This window comes from Protomyctophum parallelum (assembly GCF_964188405.1).
Source record: "Protomyctophum parallelum genome assembly, chromosome: 3".
Taxonomy (NCBI): domain Eukaryota; kingdom Metazoa; phylum Chordata; class Actinopteri; order Myctophiformes; family Myctophidae; genus Protomyctophum; species Protomyctophum parallelum.
In genome coordinates, this window is record NC_139698.1 from 18,122,644 (window position 1) to 18,145,875 (window position 23,232).

Consider the following 23,232-nt stretch of genomic DNA (forward strand, 5'->3'; position numbering starts at 1 on the left):
GGTCAGGAACAGAGTCACACTACAGGTATTATAATGCTGGACCTGGAGATAGGACTACTGGTCAGGAACAGAGTCACACTACAGGTATTATAATACTGGACCTGAAGATAGGACTACTGGTCAGGAACAGAGTCACACTACAGGTATTAATACTGGACCTGAAGATAGGACTACTGGTCAGGAACAGAGTTACACTACAGGTATTAATACTGGACCTGAAGATAGGACTACTGGTCAGGAACAGAGTTACACTATAGGTATTAATACTGGACCTGGAGATAGGACTACTGGTCAGGAACAGAGTCACACTACAGGTATTAATACTGGACCTGAAGATAGGACTACTGGTCAGAAACAGAGTTACACTATAGGTATTAATACTGGACCTGGAGATAGGACTACTGGTCAGGAACAGAGTCACACTATAGGTATTAATACTGGACCTGGAGATAGGACTACTGGTCAGGAACAGAGTCACACTACAGGTATTAATACTGGACCTGAAGATAGGACTACTGGTCAGGAACAGAGTCACACTACAGGTATTATAATGCTGGACCTGGAGATAGGACTACTGGTCAGGAACAGAGTCACACTACAGGTATTATAATACTGGACCTGAAGATAGGACTACTGGTCAGGAACAGAGTCACACTACAGGTATTATAATACTGGACCTGAAGATAGGACTACTGGTCAGGAACAGAGTCACACTACAGGTATTAATACTGGACCTGAAGATAGGACTACTGGTCAGGAACAGAGTTACACTACAGGTATTAATACTGGACCTGAAGATAGGACTATTGGTCAGGAACAGAGTTACACTACAGGTATTATAATACTGGACCTGAAGATAGGACTACTGGTCAGGAACAGAGTTACACTATAGGTATTAATACTGGACCTGGATATAGGACTACTGGTCAGGAACAGAGTCACACTACAGGTATTATAATGCTGGACCTGGAGATAGGACTACTGGTCAGGAACAGAGTCACACTACAGGTATTATAATGCTGGACCTGGAGATAGGACTACTGGTCAGGAACAGAGTCACACTACAGGTATTATAATACTGGACCTGAAGATATAGGACTACTGGTCAGGAACAGAGTTACACTACAGGTATTATAATGCTGGACCTGAAGATAGGACTACTGGTCAGGAACAGAGTACACTACAGGTTAATATTGTTATTATAAGTGAATGGCTTAAACTAGAGGTCCATTGAAAATGAATACCCCAATATCTTATGGTCAATTTAATAACCTGCTTTTTAACCTCCCTACCTCAATATGTAACTGTTTTTAACTTGTGTTTTGGCTCATTGTATAATATGTCTATGCCTTACATGAGGATTTGTTTTGTGTTTTATACCTGCATGTCTTAAATTGTTTTATATACTGTATGTAATCTCGTCAGCATTGAAAATGAGGGAGAACCTCAATTGCTCTTTCGAGAATAAATAAAGGTTTCAATCAATACTTTTACTGGACCTGAAGGACAGGAAGGCTTATTGTTTTTCTACTTTACTCTTATTCCTACAATGTTTGCAGTTCTGGCTTCGTGAAACTCTGCAATATGGTTATGGTATGGTGTTTGAACAGGCATATAAGTAGCTCATGAACAATTTGACCATCGGCAATAACACTTCGATAGAACTTATGCATCTCCTCAGGCCGAACAACTTTCGCCCTCTGACTTTTGACCTCAGACCTTTAGATCTCGCACTATTTTGAAATGAATTATATGAACGGTTACAATTGTATTCTCAGTGCTTCTCTGTTGCCGCTCCAAACTATCTATTAACTAACTATTCGTTTTTTTTACAAAATGCGGCAATAGCTTTTATTTTTGGATGTAATTGAATTGTGTGTGTGTGTGTGTGTGTGTGTGTGTGTGTGCGTGCATGCGTTAGGAGGTGGTGTCTCACTGCAAGAAGCTGACCAGGAAAACCAAGCAGCAGCTCACCGAGTTGATGTCCGTGGAGAGGAACAACAAAGGACTGAAGGCTCTGAGCAAACAGCGGCGAGAAACCCTGGAGGCCTACCAGCACCTCTTCTACCTCCTACAGGTTAGATACACATTATTTAAACCCTGGAGGAGGCCTACCAGCACCTCTTCTACCTCCTACAGGTTAGATACACATTATTTAAACCCTGGAGGAGGCCTACCAGCACCTCTTCTACCTCCTACAGGTTAGATACACATTATTTAAACCCTGGAGGAGGCCTACCAGCACCTCTTCTACCTCCTACAGGTTAGATACACATTATTTAAACCCTGGAGGAGGCCTACCAGCACCTCTTCTACCTCCTACAGGTTAGATACACATTATATAAACCCTGGAGGCCTACAAGCACCTCTTCTACCTCCTACAGGTTAGATACACATTATTTAAACCCTGGAGGCCTACAAGCACCTCTTCTACCTCCTACAGGTTAGATACACATTATTTAAACCCTGGAGGAGGCCTACCAGCACCTCTTCTACCTCCTACAGGTTAGATACACATTATTTAAACCCTGGAGGAGGCCTACCAGCACCTCTTCTACCTCCTACAGGTTAGATACACATTATTTAAACCCTGGTGGAGGCCTACCAGCACCTCTTCTACCTCCTACAGGTTAGATACTCATTATATAAACCCTGGTGGAGGCCTACCAGCACCTCTTCTACCTCCTACAGGTTAGATACACATTATTTAAACCCTGGAGGCCTACAAGCACCTCTTCTACCTCCTACAGGTTAGATACACATTATTTAAACCCTGGAGGAGGCCTACCAGCACCTCTTCTACCTCCTACAGGTTAGATACACATTATTTAAACCCTGGAGGAGGCCTACCAGCACCTCTTCTACCTCCTACAGGTTAGATACACATTATTTAAACCCTGGTGGAGGCCTACCAGCACCTCTTCTACCTCCTACAGGTTAGATACTCATTATATAAACCCTGGTGGAGGCCTACCAGCACCTCTTCTACCTCCTACAGGTTAGATACACATTATTTAAACCCTGGAGGCCTACAAGCACCTCTTCTACCTCCTACAGGTTAGATACACATTATTTAAACCCTGGAGGAGGCCTACCAGCACCTCTTCTACCTCCTACAGGTTAGATACACATTATTTAAACCCTGGTGGAGGCCTACCAGCACCTCTTCTACCTCCTACAGGTTAGATACACATTATTTAAACCCTGGAGGCCTACCAGCACCTCTTCTACCTCCTACAGGTTAGATACACATTATATAAACCCTGGTGGAGGCCTACCAGCACCTCTTCTACCTCCTACAGGTTAGATACACAATAAAAATATGGATATACCAAACAAAACTATTCCAAGACGTACTCGAAGAATCTTGTCGGACAAGTACAATAGAAACCCTGAAGGCCGATACCAGCACCTCTTCTATCTTCCGCAGGTTAAGACATACAATAGAAATGTCTACTGCAGGTTATATAATGGGTGCAGGCAATGGCTCGGGGGTAGATCAGCCGGATAGGAAACCGTGATGTTCCCAGTTCGATCCCTGTGGGCTCCCCCCAGAGATCATGTCGAGGTGACGTCCTTGAGCAAAGACTCCGAACCCCTATTCGCTCCCGATGGGCAGGTCGGGGGGCCTTGCTCTATATATATATATATATATATATATATACATATAACGTTTTATTTGTGTGTGTGTGTGTGTGTGTGTGTGTGTGTGTGTGTACTCACAGACCCAGCCGCGGTACCTGGCTCACCTCATCTTCCTGATGCCTCAGACCAAGACCACCCGTTTCCTGGACTCGGTCATCTTCTCGCTGTTCAACTACGGCTCGGACTGCCGCGAGGCCTACCTGCTGCTGCAGCTGTTCACCACTGCGCTGCGCTACGAGATCAAGTAATTAATTCACCCATTCTGACCTGAGATCAGATTCTAAAAATGTCTATTGCATCCTGACAGTTTAATTATCAACCCATTCTGACCTGAGATCAGATTCTAAAAAATGTCTTCTACATCCTGACAGTTTTCCATTCTGACCTGAGATCAGATTCTAAAAATGTCTTCTACGTCAGTCGCTCTTCGATTTTTCAAAAATTGCAGACCTACAAGCTCGTAGCGCGCCACTCGGTGGCGCACTATGAGCTTGTAGATCTGCTATTTTTGATGCTAACACCAAAATGGGTTAATATGAACCCTTTTTGGTAGCAGGAACCCCTTTTGGTGTCTCCTACATCCTGACAGTTTTCTGAAAAAGCTATGTTTCCATCTCAGTCGTTCTTCGATTTTTTCTAAAATAGCAGACCTACGAGCTCGTAGCGCGCCACTCGCGCACTACGAGCTTGTAGATCTGCTATTTTTCAATAGCTAAAGCATAACATGATGCTAACACCAAAAGGGGTTTCCGCCCAAAATGGGTTAAGCATTCTGTTATACTTTAGCTATTGAAAGACCCTACGAGCTTGTAGGTCTGCTATTTTTGAGAAATTGTGAAAATGAATGAATGGCAATAATCTCTCTCTCTCTCTCTGTCCAGAATGAAGGTGGACAGTCCGTCTCAGGTCATCACAGGGAACCCGACCATCATCAAGATGCTGGTGAACTTCTATCGCCAGGTGAGATCCAACGCTCTGCGGGACATCCTGTCTCCTCCCATCACGGACATCCTGCAGGACAAGACCCTCAGCGTCCGGACGGACCCCGTGGAGATCTACAAGAACTGGATCAACCAGACGGAGAGTCAGACCGGAACCAAGAGGTATGAATGAATGAATGAGTTTATTTCCAACATTATTTGGAATCAAATACATTAAAACACTGAAACAAAAAGAAAATACTCCAATGTCCGAAAAGGAGTAGGGTGAAGTATTAAACTTATTAAGCCCCTACCCCCTTTTGCTTTTACTCATATATAAAAGTATATATATACATGTGTACACACATATATTTACAACAACCCAGTTTATCGTTGCTTAAAGGAAGACATGAAAATAGAGCAAATAAAAACAATCTCTGCAATAACAGAAATAAAATCGATACAACTGGTAAAACCGGTACTTTAACTAATAAAAAATATATATATATTTCCAAAGGCCCACAACGGGCTGGATTGCCACAAAGGTGCTAGGACAGACAACCAGTTGTGTTGACTCAATGCGTCAACACCGCCCCTCCTCGTCTAAATACCTCCTAAATGTAATCATTTTATATGACCTCCTAAAGTGGTTAATGTTAGGGCTGAGTTGCACCTCCTTACTTAGTCCATTCCACAATTGAACTCCTCAAACTGAGATGCACATACTCTTCGATTTTAATTTAACACAGTGTACTTAAATTATAACCCCCCTCTCTATCACTGAACATTTTTTGTAGATTACCTGGTAAAATATTTTTCCTTGCTCTAAACGTAATTAGTGCAGTCTTGTATTCAACAAGGTCCATTAACTTCATGATGTGTGATTGTAAAAATAGTATATTGGTGTGATCCAGATATCCTGCCTTGTTGACTATTCTGATTTTTTTTTGCAGTATGCATAGTGGTTTTAGATTACTTTTATAGGTGTTTCCCCAAATTTCTACACAGTAATTGAGATATGGTAGGACAAGCGAGCAATATAATATATGTAGTGATTTATGATCCAAAATGTGTTTAGTTTTCCCTAGAACTGCATTGCTCCGTGCAAGCTTTGTTCTTACATAGCTTATATGTGGTTTCCAGCTGATTTTGTGGTTCAATAATACACCCAGAAATTTAAGAGGTACAATCTATACTAGTGTATGATCGTCCCGTTCGGGGCGGACATCTTGTATGGACAATACTGTTACTCTTCAAGAAATGGAAAAAACAAACCAGATGTGTTCTAATCGTGCAGAGGGGTGTCGCTCTCAATATAGGGGGTACCTAGCTCAATTAGAGATATACAGAACCAAATGGACCCTTATGGGTCTGTAACTCAGAGAGAGTGTACACTCTGAGTTAAATTAACAGTGGTTTTACAATATAAATTGGGGTACCAAGAGATATAAATGCCATTAAATCGGGGGTCCGTAGCATAATGCCTGTGAATTTGGGGGTCCGTGAAATGAATTATGTTTTGTAATCACTGCTAGAGCCGTAAAAATGTCGCTACTTTAGCGTGACACTCTTGGTTGGTGGCAATATGGAGATGTTGAGTATTATCTGGAGAGAATATGCCGTATATGTAGAAAACATAGAGTCATAGACTAATATATTCTTCCATAGTCCAGCTCTCTGCCGTACATCTCCAGTGTAATATATTCTAGTAATTTATACTAGTTGACTAGTTGCCTAGTTTACTAGTCGACTACCCATTATACCCATAATATTTAAAAACTGTGTACATTGGTGACTATAACTATAATCCACCTGATCTTGAGGCCTACAAAACCAGGGGAAAAAAAATAGTCGGCTAGTATCCAACAAGGTCGACTAGTGGATTTACTAGTCGACCAGTTGAATAGTCGACTAGTTTCTTAATGCAGTGTGTAACATGTTCTTCTATACCCCTGTCGGTCCAGCTCTCTGCCGTACGAGGTGTCTCCAGAAGAGGCCATCTCTCACCCCGAGGTCCGCCGTCGTCTGGACATCGCCATGGTGACCCTCAAGAACCTGACGGACCGCGTCCTCAACGCCATCACGTCCAACCTCCACAATGTACCGTAAGATGGACAACCGATCACCTCTACAGACAAACTGCAAACAGCAATCGCATCCGTCGCTCATTCTGATTTCAAGCTGCATTCAATTGAGGTTGTTTTGATTGATTGATTGAAATATTTATTAACAGTTTGCAGAATTACAGTACATTTCAAGCACAAACTCAATACAAAGACTGTCAACTGTGAGTGGACGACCCAATTAAGCATTACACTTGTTTACAAGAGGGTCCACCGTGTTCAATTCATCAAAACATTTAGAGACGTACAGATAGACACTTCTATATAGTCAAAGAACAGAACAGGATTTCATCATAAAGGAGGTCAAAAGGGAAAATAAACGTATACAGTGAGGGGGGGGGGGGGGATCTTGTTCACGAAGATGTGCTTGTACAATTGTGTTGATCAGTCCTTAGTGTGTCAAAGTGAGTGTGTGTGTGTGTGTGTGTGTTATAGATATGGGATGCGCTACACAGCCAAGGTGCTCAGAGATTCCCTGCAGGAGAAGTTCCCGGAGGCCAGTGAGGACGAGCTGTACAAGGTGAATATATATATTAATACTATAACTCTCTACATGTTAAATGTACTAATGATGTGTTCGCACATCGGGCAGATGCAAAGCTACAGTCTACCATTCATTGTCAATGGAAGCCAGAGACATGACGATGCAAAGATACAGTCTACCATTCATTGTTAATGGAAGCCAGAGACATGACGATGCAGCCAACGTTTGTGGCTGCTGCAAAAGCGCCTATACAACAGCTATACAAATACACCGTGTAGCTTTGAATCTTTGTATCTTTTGCATCTGCCCGTGTGAACGCAGCATAACAGAACATTTACCATGTCTATTTAATACAGTAAATAAACGAATGCTTTGTCTAACTACATGTTAAATAAAGTCTTAATAACGCTAACACTACAATATATATAATACACAAGAGAACTCTCCTGAGTCTATAAATTAAATACCAACTCTACAAGGTAATAAATGGTATGTGGTGCATTTATTTAACCTTTATCCAAGGCATAGATAGTGCATTACATTCACCCATTCACAGACACACACATTCACGCACCTTTACATAGATTGTGCATTACATTCACCCTTTCACACACCGATGGCGGAGGAAACCATGCAAGGCACCAACCTGCACATCGTCGAGCAATTAGGGGTTCAGCGTCTTGCTCAAGGACACTTTGACACTGACTCCGGTGGGAGCCCACAGGGATCGAACTGGGAACGTTGTGGTTCCCATCGGGTCGCTCTACCTCCTGAGCCACTGCCGCCCCTTAATAATAACTAGAACTGCACTCTGTCGAGTGCATACTTGCTTGTTACACACTTAACACACTTGCACACTTAACACCTACTAGTGCGCAAGCAGAGCGCGCAAGTACTTTCGACCGCTACAAACTGTCAAATCTCAGTAATGACTACTTGTGCCTGATACGGCAGTGGTGCCAGAATGAAACAATGGTAATTGTTTTTATACACTTCAGAAACATAATGTTGTAATGAATACGTAAGTGACGACTTTGGATGGTGACGTATATGTCAATCAGTGCCTCCCAAGACTAAAACATATCGTCATTACGTCACCATCGAAAACCAATTACACTCTGGCATTGGGTCCTTTAATCCACATATTTCTTACGTCATCATTGAGAGCTATACTATGTATGTATATGTCATTTGTAAGCTGATTAGCAGTATACTGTGGTTACTTTGCGCCGTACGCAGTCCCAGCCAACCCGCCACTTTTGATGCGTATGCACCGTCCCAGCAAATTGTGCCTGATACGGCAGTGGTGCCAGATTACATACATGTATACACAGGAGCATTACCTTTAATCCTCCCAACACTAAAACATATATTAAAGGACCTATAACATAAAATTCAACTTTTTCAATTTCTTTTGTGTTTTTGGGGCTCCCATGTGTGTTTTCTATCCCCACAAATAACCAATTTTGAACAATCAGGCCTTCATGTCATATGGGTGTTTTAATGGAAATTGCTCTCAGAAACAGCTCGACTGATTTTGGCCTCATCGTGATGTCATCAATGTCACCCTACTTTGTATAATTCCTCCTTTTCTTCAGTCTTCAGTTGCAAATTTGCATTTCCACTTTGTTTACAATGTCCACCATTGTTGATTTTCCAAGCTTGCATGGAATGGAAACAAGCCTGGTTTTATCTAGCATGAGTATTATAATGACTCAAATATTAAATAATCTGCATATCAGCACCCTCTCCACCTCAGGACAGTGTGGTACTGCAGATAAAACTGCTTTCAAAGTCCAGAAAGAAATGACAAGGCCTGGTTATATCAGAGTGGTGATTGAGGCTCAAACCATTATAAATAACTTTGAGGGACATAGACAATATGATTATTAAATATTAAAAGCAGTTTTAAAATGCATGTTATTTGCACTTTAAAACCAATTACACTCTGGCATTGGGTCCTTTAATCCACATATTTCTTACGTCATCATTGAGAGCTAGTTATACATATACACACCATGTAATCTGGTCCCAGCAAATCAGGCACAATTTGCTGGGACGGTGCATACGCATCAAAAGTGGCGGGTTGGCTGGGACGGTGCATACGAGCCGGGCGAAACTATTACTTGCTCGCTCTGCTTGCGCAAGTAATAATACGTTAATATTGTTTCTCCAGATCGTAGGTAACCTGATCTACTACCGCTACATGAACCCCGCCATCGTGGCGCCGGAGGGCTTCGACGTGGTCGACCGCGCCGCCGGCTCCGGCCTGCTGCCCGAGCAGCGCCGCATCCTGGGCTCCGTGGCCCGCCTCCTCCAGCAGGCCGCCGCCCACAGCCACTTCCAGGGAGACGCGGCGGCGGCGCACCTGCTGTCGCTCAACGACTACGTCACGCACAACCACCGGAAGTTCCGGCGGTTCCTGCGCGCCGTCTGCGACGTCCCCGAGCCCGGCGAGCGCTTCAGCATGGACGAGTACTCGGAGCTGGTGATCCTCAACAAGCCCGTCATCTACGTGTCCGTCAGCGAGATCATCAGCACTCACCAGGTAACTAATAAGGGCCTTTCTCGGGCCCCACCTCTCTCCCTGTGTTTTAGGCTCCAAGATGGCCGCAGCACCAGGAGGGGGTGGGGCAGAGGTGAGCGGGCGGGGGTCGACATATGACCTCTGCATTCAAGACACCTGCCTTGTGTCTGACACCTGACTTGTGTCTGACCACCTCCCTGTTTTCGCTATTTTCCAAGACCTTCTCAATAAGAACATCAAACACAGAAACCACACCCAATTACTGACTCGTTATAGAACACCAGAAGCCATAAACGCCCTCAAACACGATTTGAATACACAGACCTGGAGCAGAGTATATTTAGCAAGGGAGCCAAACGAGGCATATGAAGCCTTCCTGTCCATTATAACACAATTGTATGACAAACACTGCCCTTTGAAAAAGCCCTCCCACAAAAATAAAAGAAAACACGAGAAGCCATGGATAACAAATGGTATCCACAACGCATGCAAAAAAAAGAATCTACTCTATAAGAAATTTCTAAAGGATAGAACCAAAGAAACGGAAACTAGATATAAAACTTATAAAAACAAATTAACAAATATAATAAGAACTAGTCAAAAAGATTATTACCATAAACTACTGGATCAACATAAGAATAATATACAAGGAACGTGGAAAATATTGAATAGCCTAATTAAAAATGACAAAGCCAAACACCCAAATCTCTTCAAAAAAGACAACAAAATACTAGAAAATGAGATGGAAATAGCAAATTAATTCAATAAGTTCTTTGTAAATGTTGGACCAAATCTAGCAGGCAAAATTGAGGAGCAGAGACATCAGGACGGTCTGGATGATAGACTGATTCAGATGAACCCCCACTCCATCTTCATTGGCAGCGTAAATGAGCAAGAAATATTAAAAATTGTGCATAATTTTAAAACCAAAAAGTCTACAGACAATACCAATATTGACATGCTAATAGTAAAAGATATAATGGAGACAATAGCAACACCATTTACGCACATCTGTAACCTATCATTTCAAACAGGCATTTTTCCAGATAAAATAAAAACCGCAAAAGTAATTCCTATCTTTAAACATGGCGACAAACACCAACTTACCAACTACCGACCGATCTCTCTGCTATCCCAATTTTCCAAAATATTAGAAAAGGTTTTTGTGGGAAGGCTTGACAATTTCATAGATAAACATCACCTGTTAAATGAGCATCAGTACTAACCGATCCACCTCAATGGCAATAACGGAGCTAGTTGAAAACATCTCAGAAGCAACAGACAGCAAGAAATACACGGTGGGTGTCTTCATAGACCTACAGAAAGCCTTTGACACAATCAACCATGAGATACTGCTTAAAAAATTATATAGATATGGAATCAGAGGAATCGCCCTAACCTGGCTCCAAAGCTACCTTGTGGGAAGAAAGCAATTTGTAAATATAAATGGAGTAGACTCTAACACCCTCCCAGTAACCTTTGGAGTTCCCCAAGGCTCCGTCCTTGGCCCAAAGCCATTTATACTATACATAAATGACATTTGTGAGGCCCTGCAGGACCTCCACTGTGTACTTTTTGCTGATGACACCAGTCTGTATTGCTCCGGGCCAGACCTTGCGCACCTCATGCAGGTAGTAGAGGATGACCTAAAAATCCTAAAAATATGGTTTTACATCAATAAATTGTCCCTAAACATCAGCAAAACTAAATTCATTGTCTTTGGCAATAAACAAATACATACACCAGTCAAATTAACTATAAACAACAAGGAAATTGAACAAGCAACACACATCAAATTCCTAGGAATTATTATTGACACCAAACTCACTTGGAAATACCATATAGACAACTTAAAAACCAAAATATCAAAAACCATTGCAATTCTGTATAAAATGAAATTCATTATTAATAAGAAATCACTCCAGACACTTTATAACTCCTTAATACTGCCTTATTTAACCTACTGTGCTGAAATCTGGGGAAACGCATACAAAACAATAATAAATCCCATTTTTCTCCTACAAAAGAAAGCAATAAGAATAATTAATCTGGCTGAATATTGTGCACCAACAGATACACTATTTATAAATAACAACAAACTGAAACTTGAAGACCTAGTCAATCTCAACACAGCTACAATAATGTATAAGATCTACAATAAGCTACTTCCAACCTGCATGCAGGATCTGTTCAAACCCAGGGAGAGTAGATACGAACTCAGAGGAACTGGAATATTAAAAAAAAAAATCAAAATCTCAAGAACTAACATAAAAGAGAGATGTCTATCTGCCATTGGGGTGAATCTTTGGAACAAACTCAATACAGAACTAAAAGAGAGCAACTCCATAAGAACATTTAAAAAATCATATAAAGCTATGATAATTGACAAATATATAAAATCACTTTAATATATACAATATGCATAGGCAGTAGATATTACAAAATTATATTACAAAATTATATATAAAAAAAAACAAATATATATATATATATATATATATACATAAAATAAATTATTTGAAGTAACCACTTCAAACATAAATATACAAACACATATGCAGTAAAATATTTGAAGCAACCACTACAAAAGTACGCTCTCAAAAAGCTAAATCTATGTGGGCGTAATGTAACTAGTATAAGGCATTTAAGCTAAATATGAATTTTCTGTTCATCATTGATATACAAGAAGCACATCACTACAGAGAATCAGTTTTTCCCATTGCTATTGTTCCTGTTTTTTGTTTTTTTTTCTGTTCCTTTTTTTCCCTTTCTTCTATTATTTGAATCATTAAAAAGGTGGGCATAATAAGCTTCGGCTTCAGCCCAAACCTTTTCAGTCAAACTGTAATTCTGAAACCCCCATTCTGAAATGTACTGTACTGTAAATGACTGAGATAAATAAACTAACTAACTAACACAGCTTTAGATGGATGTGTTCTGCCCCCCCCCCCCCCCCCCCCCTCCCCCCCATCAAACAAAATGTTTGGTCAAACCACATGGGCTTCCATTGGAAATGCATTGGAGCGGCCATTACACACAGACACAAGACAAACGCAAGACAGGTGTCTTGAATTTGTGAACGCAGCCCAGTAAGGACACCCCCTCCAGGTGCTGCGGCCATCTTGGATCCTAAAACACAGGGAGAGAGGTGGGGCCGAGAAAGGCCCTTATTATACTACTAATTATACCAGTATTTATACTCGTCACTCACCAGGTAACCAGCTAGTAGCGAAGACGGAAAATGTCCGTCGACTACCTTTTTTTCACTGACGAAAACTAAATGGAAACTAAATTAAAACTAAGCTATGATGACTAAAACTAAGACTAAATATACTGATGATTTCCTCAACAAACATAAACTAGACTAAAAGGTTAGGAAGGGACTAGTGGACAAGAGATCCAGTATAAGTCATTTTACACTTGGTTGCATGCTGAAAATAGCCGACGCGTTGTGTGATTGTAGATCTGCTTTTTCCAGCAAGTGTAAAAACAGTCATTACGACGGCATTTAGGCCCACCAAAATACATTTTAGTCAACTAAATCAACTGTAGATATGATATTTAGTCGACTAAAACTAGACTAACACTAACACATTCCTGGTGACTAAAACTAAATAAACTATTCAAAGGACTATGAATAAAACTAAAATAAAAAATTGCTGCCAAAAACAACACTGCCAATCCATTTTCCAGCCATTCAGTTGCATTTTTATTTTTATTTTGTAATAATCTGCGGTCAAAATGAATGACCCACACTTCACGACCAGTAGGAACGAAGATTGCTCGGTAAACAGAGAGCATTACTGTCATTCATCATGAGTAAGTAATTAATAAATTGTGTGTGTGTGTGTGTGTGTGTGTGTGTGTGTGTGTGTGTGTGTGTGTGTGTGTGTGTGTGTGTGTGTGTGTGTGTGTGTGTGTGTGTGTGTGTGTGTGTGTGTGTGTGTGTGTGTGTGTGTGTGTGTGTCGTAGCTTCTGTTGGACCATCAGGACTCTCTGTGTTCGGACCCAAATGACCCTCTGTCCGTTCTACTGAGAGACCTGGGGAAAGTCCCGACCCTGGAGGAGCTGGATGGTGAGGAGAGCATTTCATTCATCTCCGCTAATCATACTTTTCTATCAGATGTTGGTGCAAAATTGGTGCCAAAATTGTTTGCTCCAGACCTGTGTAAAATGGTCTCAGATTGACTGGACTTTAAGGGGAAACGTCACCCTTTTTTGCAAAGAAATACATGTTAATGACGTTTAGAAGATTTAGAACACTTTCCTGGGGGGTCTTTATGTGTGCAATATGTGGTTTTAGATATTTTAGATTGTAGCAGTAAGCCCGGTGTCTCTGATGTCATGGACACTGTGCTCACTTACTTCCTGGACTGCATGTTGTCTCAGTAAGACAGCCCTCCCCCTATCCACAAGGAGGAGCAGTGCACCAAAGTATCATGGGAAATGTAGTCCAGGAAGGAAGTGAGCCCTGCGGTGTCCATGACATCAGAGACACTGGGCTCACTGCTAGAATCTAAAATATCTAAAACTACATATTACACACATAAAAAGCCCCAGGTGTTCTAAATTTTCTAAATGTCATTAACATATACAAAAATGGTGAAGTGTCCCTTTAATGGTGCTTGTGCCCGGCGTGTTGTGTCCTGGTGCAGGTGAGCCAACAGGGGGCGCTGGTGGAGCGTCAGAGAGCTGGTCAGAGTCCAGCGTGAACCCCGGCAGTAAGATGGAGGTCTCTCTGACTCTCACCAGCAAGTTTGACGTCTTTGCCGACTCTGCCGAGCCTGATGCCAGAGGCGTGCTGCTCAGGTACTACAGTACACCATACAACAGAACACTACGTACACAATAGTGTAATGCTACAGCAGAGATTAAAATGGGGTGCATTTTTCATCCCAAAGCGCAGTTTATATAGTTAAAGATGGAGTTCCATGATTTTTTTCCATCGTAAAACATGATTATCAGGTCTTATTGTTATATAAGGAGGTATGATTTTTTTCAAAAAAGTGTACAGTATTTGTTAAAATCATTATTTTATGTGGACACGCCCACCAGTTCATTAAGTATGCCTGGTTTGCCTGGTGGGTGGTGATGGGTGGTGATCCACCTGAACTGAAGGCGCAACCCACAGCTGTAGTTGTATGATGACGTTTGACTGTCAAGGGTTCAGCCTCCAGGAATAAACCCTAAATACAAAGGGAATACAAAAAAACGATTCCAGGGTGTCTAATGAAGTCCACAGGATGCACTACTGTATTACTGTACTGTTTTTTATTCTAGTTTGTTTTGCTAGCTTTAGTTATCCCTGTAAGACCTGGATATATTTCTACTTGCAAAAAAGAGATTTCAACCTTACTACTACTTTTTACTACTAGGATTTATCGGAGGAAATACGTTTTTAGCAAATTTTATGCACATTCATCTTTATTAAAATAATAATAAAAAAATAAAAAAATACATTTGGGGGATATCTTTCACAATAATAAATAAAACATGTTCTAGACATTCTAATGATTGCAAAAGAACATATATTACAGTTATTTTACTTACTTTTATCAGGGTTAAAAGTCAAAGGTCATAGGTTAAAAAAATCAAAATTGCCAGTCCAGAGATTTTTAATTTATGAATTTCAGCCTCTGTGGGGGTTATTTATATGCAAATAGCATGACCAATGGCATTGCAATAGCATTGCAATGAACATCAATGATGACGTTTAGGTGAAAAAAGAACAGAAAAAAAGTAATTAATTCAAATATGTTGTATTATTGCATCACTGGGTGTTACAGGGTTATAACCATATAAAATTAAATGTGAGTAAAATGCTGCAAATTGTAAAAAATGGCAAAAATATGAGTCCTAACGTCGTTGAAGTGGGAATCTTTTTACATCACTGCTACAGCAGGAATTTATGGAGAAAATAATGTCGTCCACATCTACATTGACACGTTGTGAGCTTGTAGACTGGTCATTTTAACTATTAAAAAATATTTAAAAAAAAAGAGAAGAAAAGCAAATTAGTTTATGGATAAGGCGTTTAGCATGGACCATAATAGAGCCCTAAGGGCCCTATTTTCATCACCGCTTTAGTTTATCCCTAAATGTATTTCATTTTTGAATAGTTTGAAATAGCCAATCTACAAGCTCACAACGTGTCGATGTAGACACGTTAGTTAAATTTAGCTAGTTACAATTTTTTTTAAGGTTTTTCAAAATGAGACCCTGCTCTCTGTATTAAAGGAGCATTCAGTGATTTGGGTGATTTGGAAACCCACCCCGGGTCCGCCCCGGTAACAAGATGTGCACATGCACACGCACTACAGTGGGGGGGGGGGGGGGACACGCAACAGGCCAACAGCACACACACACACACCAAGGCCCGCCCTCGCTCGATCATGATTGGCGGAAGGCTGGGCCACATATAGCCGAAAACGAAACCTACATTTTTTTGACCCCCACGGGTTAACTGGGGACACGGAGGAACCCCTTATATATGGTCAGCACACTCTATAGTAGGGAGGATTATCACAACAAAACAAAAAAATAAGTGATATTTGAATTAAGTGAAATCACTGAATATACCTTTTAACAGTTGTATTTGTGTGTCTCAGCACCAAACAGTTGATCATTGGTGTGTGTGTGTGTGTGTGTGTGTGTGTGTGTGTGTGTCTCAGCACCAAACAGTTGATCATTGACGTGATACGAGCGCAGCCAGGAGACTCTCTCGCGGAGGTACTGAGATCCTCTACGTCGCGCAACCAGGTACACTTAATTACCCTACGAGTGTGCAATCAATCAATTGAGTGTGCTGTCTGTGTGTGGAACCCTACGAGTGTGCTGTCTGTGACTCTGTGTGTGGAACAAGCTTCTAAACTTGTCTTTCCATGCCTTTTTCTCCAAACCATTACCACCCCCTCCTTCTCTTCTTCCCTCTCTTTGTTTCCTGGAGAAATAACACGATGGGAAGCTTAGGAAAGTTGCACAAAAACAAATTTAACCCACTTTTTTTTCTTGTTAACCCATTTTGGGTGTTTTAAGCATTATGTTATGCTTTAGCTATTGGAAAATAGCAGATCTACAAGCTCATAGTGAGGCACCGAGTGCCGCGCTACGAGCTTGTAGGCCTGCTATTTTTGAGAAAATATGGCCCAAACTTTTGAATATATTATTTTTTAGCTTTGCTTCTGCGAGGTCCCTGGAACAACATATTTTCAGATGTGGGTCGGCGACCAATTACATAATAGTTCTGTGGGTCCTTGACATGAAATAGTTTGAGAACCGCTGACATAGAAACATAGGTTTTTCAGAAATGTATCTATGTAAAGCGCCTTGGATGAAGCCGCTATTTATTTACCAATACTAAACTTATCGAAAAAGGTAACGTGCCGGTCCGGGGATACGAACTAGCGACCTTCCGATATCAAGACCGCTCCGCAAACCGCTCGGCCACCGGTGCACAGCCCCTCCAAGCAGTGTTGATTTTGTCGACTAATACTGAGACAAAAAATGTCCACCGACTGCCTATTTTCACTGACGAAAACTAAATGGAAGATGAGCTACTGTACGATGACTAAGACTAAATATATTGACAATTTCGTCAACAAATGAAAACTAGACAAAATGTTAGCAAGGGACTGGTGGACAAGAGATCCAGTATGCTGTAAGTAAAAGACACAGGTCATTTTACACTTGACGCTGCGACGCGTTGTGAGCTTGTAGATCGGCTATTTTCAGCGAGTGTAAAATCAGTCATTACGACGGCATCAAGGCCCGCCAAACGACTAAACACTAAAACATTCCGGGTTAATAAAATATGACTTAAAAACTAAATTAAACCTCTTCAATAGACTATTCTAAAACAGAAATCTGCTTCCAAAAACAACACTGCAGTGCCTCTTAAAAGCTGGGGGCTAAGCCGGGGCGACAAATCCGACAACGATGCTCAACTCTCGAATGTCGATTCTTCCAACAGGAAGTGCAGCATGGCCTGCTGATGCAGCGTCGCGCGCAGCAGGACGTTCTGTCGCCCGAGAAGATGAAACGCAACCAGTCGCTGGTCGCCGACGGCAACCTGAGCCTGGAGGAGAAGAAGAGGAAGATCCAGAGGAGCCTTCGCCGTCTGGAGATGCTGGGGGTCTTGACCCCGCCCAACACCCACGCGCAGATACTGCAGCTCATCGCCAAGGTAACACACACAGGCCTGTCACAATTACATAATCGTCTAATCGCAGTAATTTGAGATAATCGCAATTACCCCCCCCCCCCCCCCTTTGAGAAGTATAGCTACTTCTCTATCCCTGCCATGTTTTGGAAAATATATCATCATAAAATTGCAAATCTACAAGCTCTCATGATGTGCCACCGCTGCCACGTTATAATCTTGTAGGTTTGCTATTTTCCCTATTTGTCATTCAACAAATTATCTAAAAAGGTATACAATTTACAATTTACAATTTAGGCATTTAGCAGACGCTCTTAATCCAGAGTGACTTACATTTAAGCAAGAACAAAAGCATGGGAATACATCACATAAAAGTATTTATCATGAAACATGCGTAAGCTAAGAAAGTAACAGTGGAATATCTATATAATGAAACTATACATACACTATACATATAAACTATACATATTTACTACTATGCTATACATATGTACTATGGCGTGCTATGACTAAATACAATACAATTATAGTGCTGTCTACATAACATGCTATAAGTCTGTATAAAATGCTATCTAAGCCAACATAAATGCTATCTAAGGGGTTAGGGTAAGTGCTATGGGCCAAGTGGTTTACATAGTTTGAAAGTGATCATTTTCTCCCCTCTCCTCTCCTTCTCTCCTCTCCTTTCTACCCCTCCCCTCTCCACCCCTCTCCTCTCCTCTCCAGGATATTCGTTACCAGAGGCTGTATCGCCAGCGGCGTCAGGCCGAACTAATCAAGCTCAGACAGACTCTGGTCAGCCTTCAGAATAAAAGCTCCCTGTACAACCAGCAGGCTGATTACTACAACCAGTACATCAACACCTGTCTGGGCAACCTGACGAACAGGTACGCACACACGCGCACACTATTGGGCGCTATAGTACACACACATGCACACTTCTCTACATTGCACATAAACTCTTCCTATCTTTCCTGCACTATCCTTGACGTCAAAATATGCTGCACTATGGGTTTTTTTGTGCTACTGCTGCCGTAGTGATACCGGACACACAAAACCATAGTTCTATTTCGTCCCTGCTGACCGCCAGAGGCGGTGCTTTAAGCACTGAATACGTCCCTTCGCGCATGCGCAGTCGAGTATTTTATACCAACAATGTCGGTTGACCCCGTGATGACCCGGAGTCGTCTATAACTTCCGGCAGTCATCCGGGGCTCAGTCCCTAATTTCTTCTCGCTTGCGCAAGTTGTACATAGCACAGAGTTCTACAGCAGAATTAAACTGCACGATAACAGAACTATTGCTTTGCTACTACTAAGTCGCCGGTAGTCCCGCGACCATTGTTGGTCGGAGCTGTGACGCGTGCGTTCGCCCTCCAGGGACTGCGACTTAATACTACTATTATTGTATCGTTTTCGAGTGGAGCTGGGCTTCACATCGTCTTCTTTCCCCGTGGGAACAAGGTAAGCAGACAACCCCTGTTCGCATAGGCTGCGTGCGCGCTGCTTCCCTGCAACACACACGGTTGCGTGCTACAAACGGCGACCTGAGCGTCCCGTTTTAGCACCCGTCAAAGTTGAACGGATAGCTCGTTCTCTTTGACAGCTTACGCTGTCTTGTTTTCCCACGAAGGCTGCGCCGCAGTGCTGGTGACGGCAAGCGTTAGCACTACCCGCTCCCAGCACGTGAGTCGACGCTAGTATTATTTGTTTACTACTTACCTATACTACTTATACTTATACTACTTATACTTATAAGTGTACTTATCTACTGCTATATTACTCTGCCTCTCTGAGCGAGTCTTTGCTGGCACTGGCCAGCTATATAGCACCGCCGCGTGCTACAAACGGCGACCTGAGCGTCCCGTTTAGCACCCGTCAAAGTTGAACGGATAGCTCGTTCTCTTTGACAGCTTACGCTGTCTTGTTTTCCCACGAAGGCTGCGCCGCAGTGCTGGTGACGGCAAGCGTTAGCGCTACCCGCTCCCAGCACGTGAGTCGACGCTATTATTATTTGCTTACTACTTATACTTATACTACTTATACTTATACTACTTATAAGTGTACTTATTTACTGCTATATTACTCTGCCTCTCTGAATGAGTCTTTGCTGGCACTGGCCAGCTATATAGCACCACCGCGAGGTTACGTCAGTAACCCCGGTTATATGAATTGGCTTGACTGATTTAGTCACTTGTTCTCAAATAGTGTACTTTAATTTCGGCACAGAGCCATTGCCACTTTATAGGTTGGTTTTTCTGAAATTATATATATATAACTATATCATTATATATATCTCAGATAACACCTAGGCACCTCGGAGGGTGCCGAAGCGCCTACCTCTCCGATGCCACAACTGACTCGAGGTTGATGTGCTCTCCCCGACAGCTTAAGCTACGCACTTCCATGACTATGAGGAAGATGCAGAAGGCGGTGCCTCCCAGGCATCAGAGCCGGCCTCCCACTTCTCAGCTCATGCGCATAGCCGTGGAACGCATACTAAAGCAGGCAGTCGGCTCCTCCAAGCGCCTTCTTCTTGCTGTCTTCGCCGTCCCCCACGCCTGTACCTGAGACAGCTACAGGCCTGCCGGGCGAACGATCAGGGCCCTCTCCCATCTCTATACCGATGGTGAAATCCTGGCAGCCCTGCCCTGATTGGGAAAAGTGTCCTGAGACAACCCGTTGCGACGTGACACTTTAATAGATTTGAACGCACAAGGCGATAAGGGCTGGCCTGGGTTACATGCCAGCCACCAAGCCTGTCATTGCATCCCTCATTGTGTTCCCCAACGAGGCCCGGCGGCAGAACGCTAGGTGACCTCGACCCCAGTGCAGGAGCACAGACAACCTGCTCACTGGGGCCTCCCGTTCACACTTAATAGTGGCAACGTTAATACTGGCTCAGTCACCTTTGGTGTGTCACTGGAGGCATTGGCGTCATGTCCTCAGAGCGTGGGCGGCTGATGTCCATCGTATCTCTAGCCCGTCGCCAAGTCGGGTTTTCACAGTCAAGCTTGACTGATGAGCCTAGGCCAACTCTCCGTAGTCTCCCTGAGGAGCCAGGAGCACTAGGTGGTTCAGCCGGGCGAGAATCGCCGGAGCGAACCATCCAGGGGGGGAAGACACATCCCGCCTCCCAAAGGGCCGAGCTCCAACATTGATGAAATCATCTTGACTGCCCTCGGAGCTCGCGTATCACCGCCGGCCCACACTAGAGGCCAGCGTGTTCCCTGGCGTCCCACGCAGGGACCTGACTGTGACTGTGACTTTCCGGGCTGTGCAGTGCCTTCTGACGCCAGCCCCCCATATCCGGCGGGTCAAAATGGCCATTATCAGCAACATGACGAGAGCCCTACTATCAGACCAGGAGTGATGTGTCCTCCTGCCCAAGGGCGCAACAGAGGCTGTATATCCTCAGTCACACTAAGGGAAGTCCGATCTACATACTTCCTCGTGACGCAAGACAGACGGGTGTCGACATGTCTTGAATCTGATGGGACCCAACAGGGTTATGAAGTTTATGCCAGTCTACTGGGCCGAACACGGCAATGTGCTGGAGCGGCAAGTGGTGCGCTCCGCTCTATAGCACACATTCTCATACTCATGGGACCTTAACCGGGTACTGGACGCCCTGTGCGGGCCTACCTTCGAACCCTTGGCACAGGCAGAGCTGAAGTGGGTGTCATGCAAGACAGCCCTTCTCCTGGCCATTACATCGGCAAAGCGCGTCAGTGAACTGCACGCTCTGTCAGTCAGCGAATCATGTCTGAGGTGGAACGCAGACGGCTCGGGGGTCACGCTGTGGCCAAACATAGCATTCCTCCCGAAGGTGCTGTCGCAGGCTCACCTCAACCGGCCTATCAGGCTGGCTCGATTCAACCCCCCACCTGGGGAGCTGACAGACAAACTGGAGCTGTTGTGCCCAGTCCGGGCCCTGAGAGCCTACATTGAAGCTACTGCACGCATCAGGCGAGCAGAGCAGCTGTTCTTTTGCCATAGTGGTGTGAACAAAGGCGGCGCTCCCTCCAAGCAGCGCCTGTCCCACTGGATTGTAGACACAATCAGCCACGCCTATGAGGCAAGTAACCTCCCCGTACCATCAGGGGTACGGTGCCACTCTACAAGGAGCATTTCCACATCATGGGCTGCCATGAGAGGGGTGCCCTTGGAGGACATTTGTGCCGCCGCCTCATGGGCTTCGGCAGGCACTTTCTCAAGGTACTACAGGGTGAATGTTGCCACTCCCCACCCAGTGGACGTGGCCCTCTTCCCCGAATCCTCCGGTTCTACCCTTTGAGGTCTGTAATCAGGATTCCTCGTGACTTGGCTGGTATAAGTCATTCAGTGCTTAAAGCACCCCCTCTGGCGGTCAGCAGGGACGAAATAGAACGATAGTTACGTATGTAACTACGGTTCTATGAGTCCTGAATGACCGCCAGAGGCACTCTTGTCACTCAGAATCCTCGTGTTCTCGCGAGAAGATTCTGTAGGGACTGAGCCCCGGATGACTGCCGGAAGTTATAGACGACTCCGGGTCATCACGGGGTCAACCGACATTGTTGGTATAAAATACTCGACTGCGCATGCGCGAAGGGACGTATTCAGTGCTTAAAGCACCGCCTCTGGCGGTCATTCAGGACTCATAGAACCGTAGTTACATACGTAACTATCGTTCCATGTGACAGAGGGGTCAAAGTTGAACGCAAAAACATAGTTCCATGTGACAGAGGGGTCAAAGTTGAACACGATAACATAGTTCCATGTGACAGAGGGGTCAAAGTTGAACACAAAACCATAGTTCCATGTGACAGAGGGGTCAAAGTTGAACACAAAAACATAGTTCCATGTGACAGAGGGGTCAAAGTTGAACACAAAAACATAGTTCCCCATGTGACAGGGGTCAAAGTTGAACACAAAAACATAGTTCCCCATGACAGAGGGGTCAAAGTTGAACACAAAAACATAGTTCCCCATGTGACAGAGGGGTCAAAGTTGAACACAAAAACATAGTTCCCCATGTGACAGAGGGTCAAAGTTGAACACAAAAACATAGTTCCATGTGACAGAGGGGTCAAAGTTGAACACAAAAACATAGTTCCCCAAGCGACAGAGGGGTCAACGTTGAACGAAAGTTGCGCTACAATGGTTTTAAGTCCAAAACGTTAACTTTGAACTAACCCTTAGTTTAAAAATGTGTAATCGTGACAGCCCCAGCAGGGACTTTACCAGCGCCTTGTGGCTCCCCCAGTCTAACTAACGTGTGTGTGTGTGTGTGTGTGTGTGTGTGTGTGTGTGTGTGTGTGTGTGTGCGTGCGTGCACAGTAAGGTGTCCAGTAAGAGGAAGAACAAAGCTCCTGCTCTGACCTACACGGCTGC

The 23,232-nt window shown here is 43.4% G+C and overlaps 1 protein-coding gene across 1 annotated transcript in view; it reads left to right on the forward strand.

Annotated features, from left to right (window-relative positions):
* iqgap3 (IQ motif containing GTPase activating protein 3) overlaps positions 1-23,232 on the forward strand; it is a 60,959-nt gene that overhangs the window by 34,247 nt on the left and 3,480 nt on the right. The window contains exons 24-35 of the mRNA XM_083760650.1: positions 1,922-2,077; positions 3,726-3,889; positions 4,527-4,748; positions 6,530-6,670; positions 7,124-7,208; positions 9,349-9,720; positions 13,672-13,774; positions 14,355-14,508; positions 16,371-16,458; positions 17,669-17,881; positions 18,584-18,744; positions 23,179-23,232. The exon at positions 23,179-23,232 is cut by the window's right edge and continues 54 nt beyond it. Coding sequence (XP_083616776.1) covers positions 1,922-2,077; positions 3,726-3,889; positions 4,527-4,748; positions 6,530-6,670; positions 7,124-7,208; positions 9,349-9,720; positions 13,672-13,774; positions 14,355-14,508; positions 16,371-16,458; positions 17,669-17,881; positions 18,584-18,744; positions 23,179-23,232 — 1,913 coding nt within the window. The remainder of the gene's footprint in view (positions 1-1,921; positions 2,078-3,725; positions 3,890-4,526; positions 4,749-6,529; positions 6,671-7,123; positions 7,209-9,348; positions 9,721-13,671; positions 13,775-14,354; positions 14,509-16,370; positions 16,459-17,668; positions 17,882-18,583; positions 18,745-23,178) is intronic.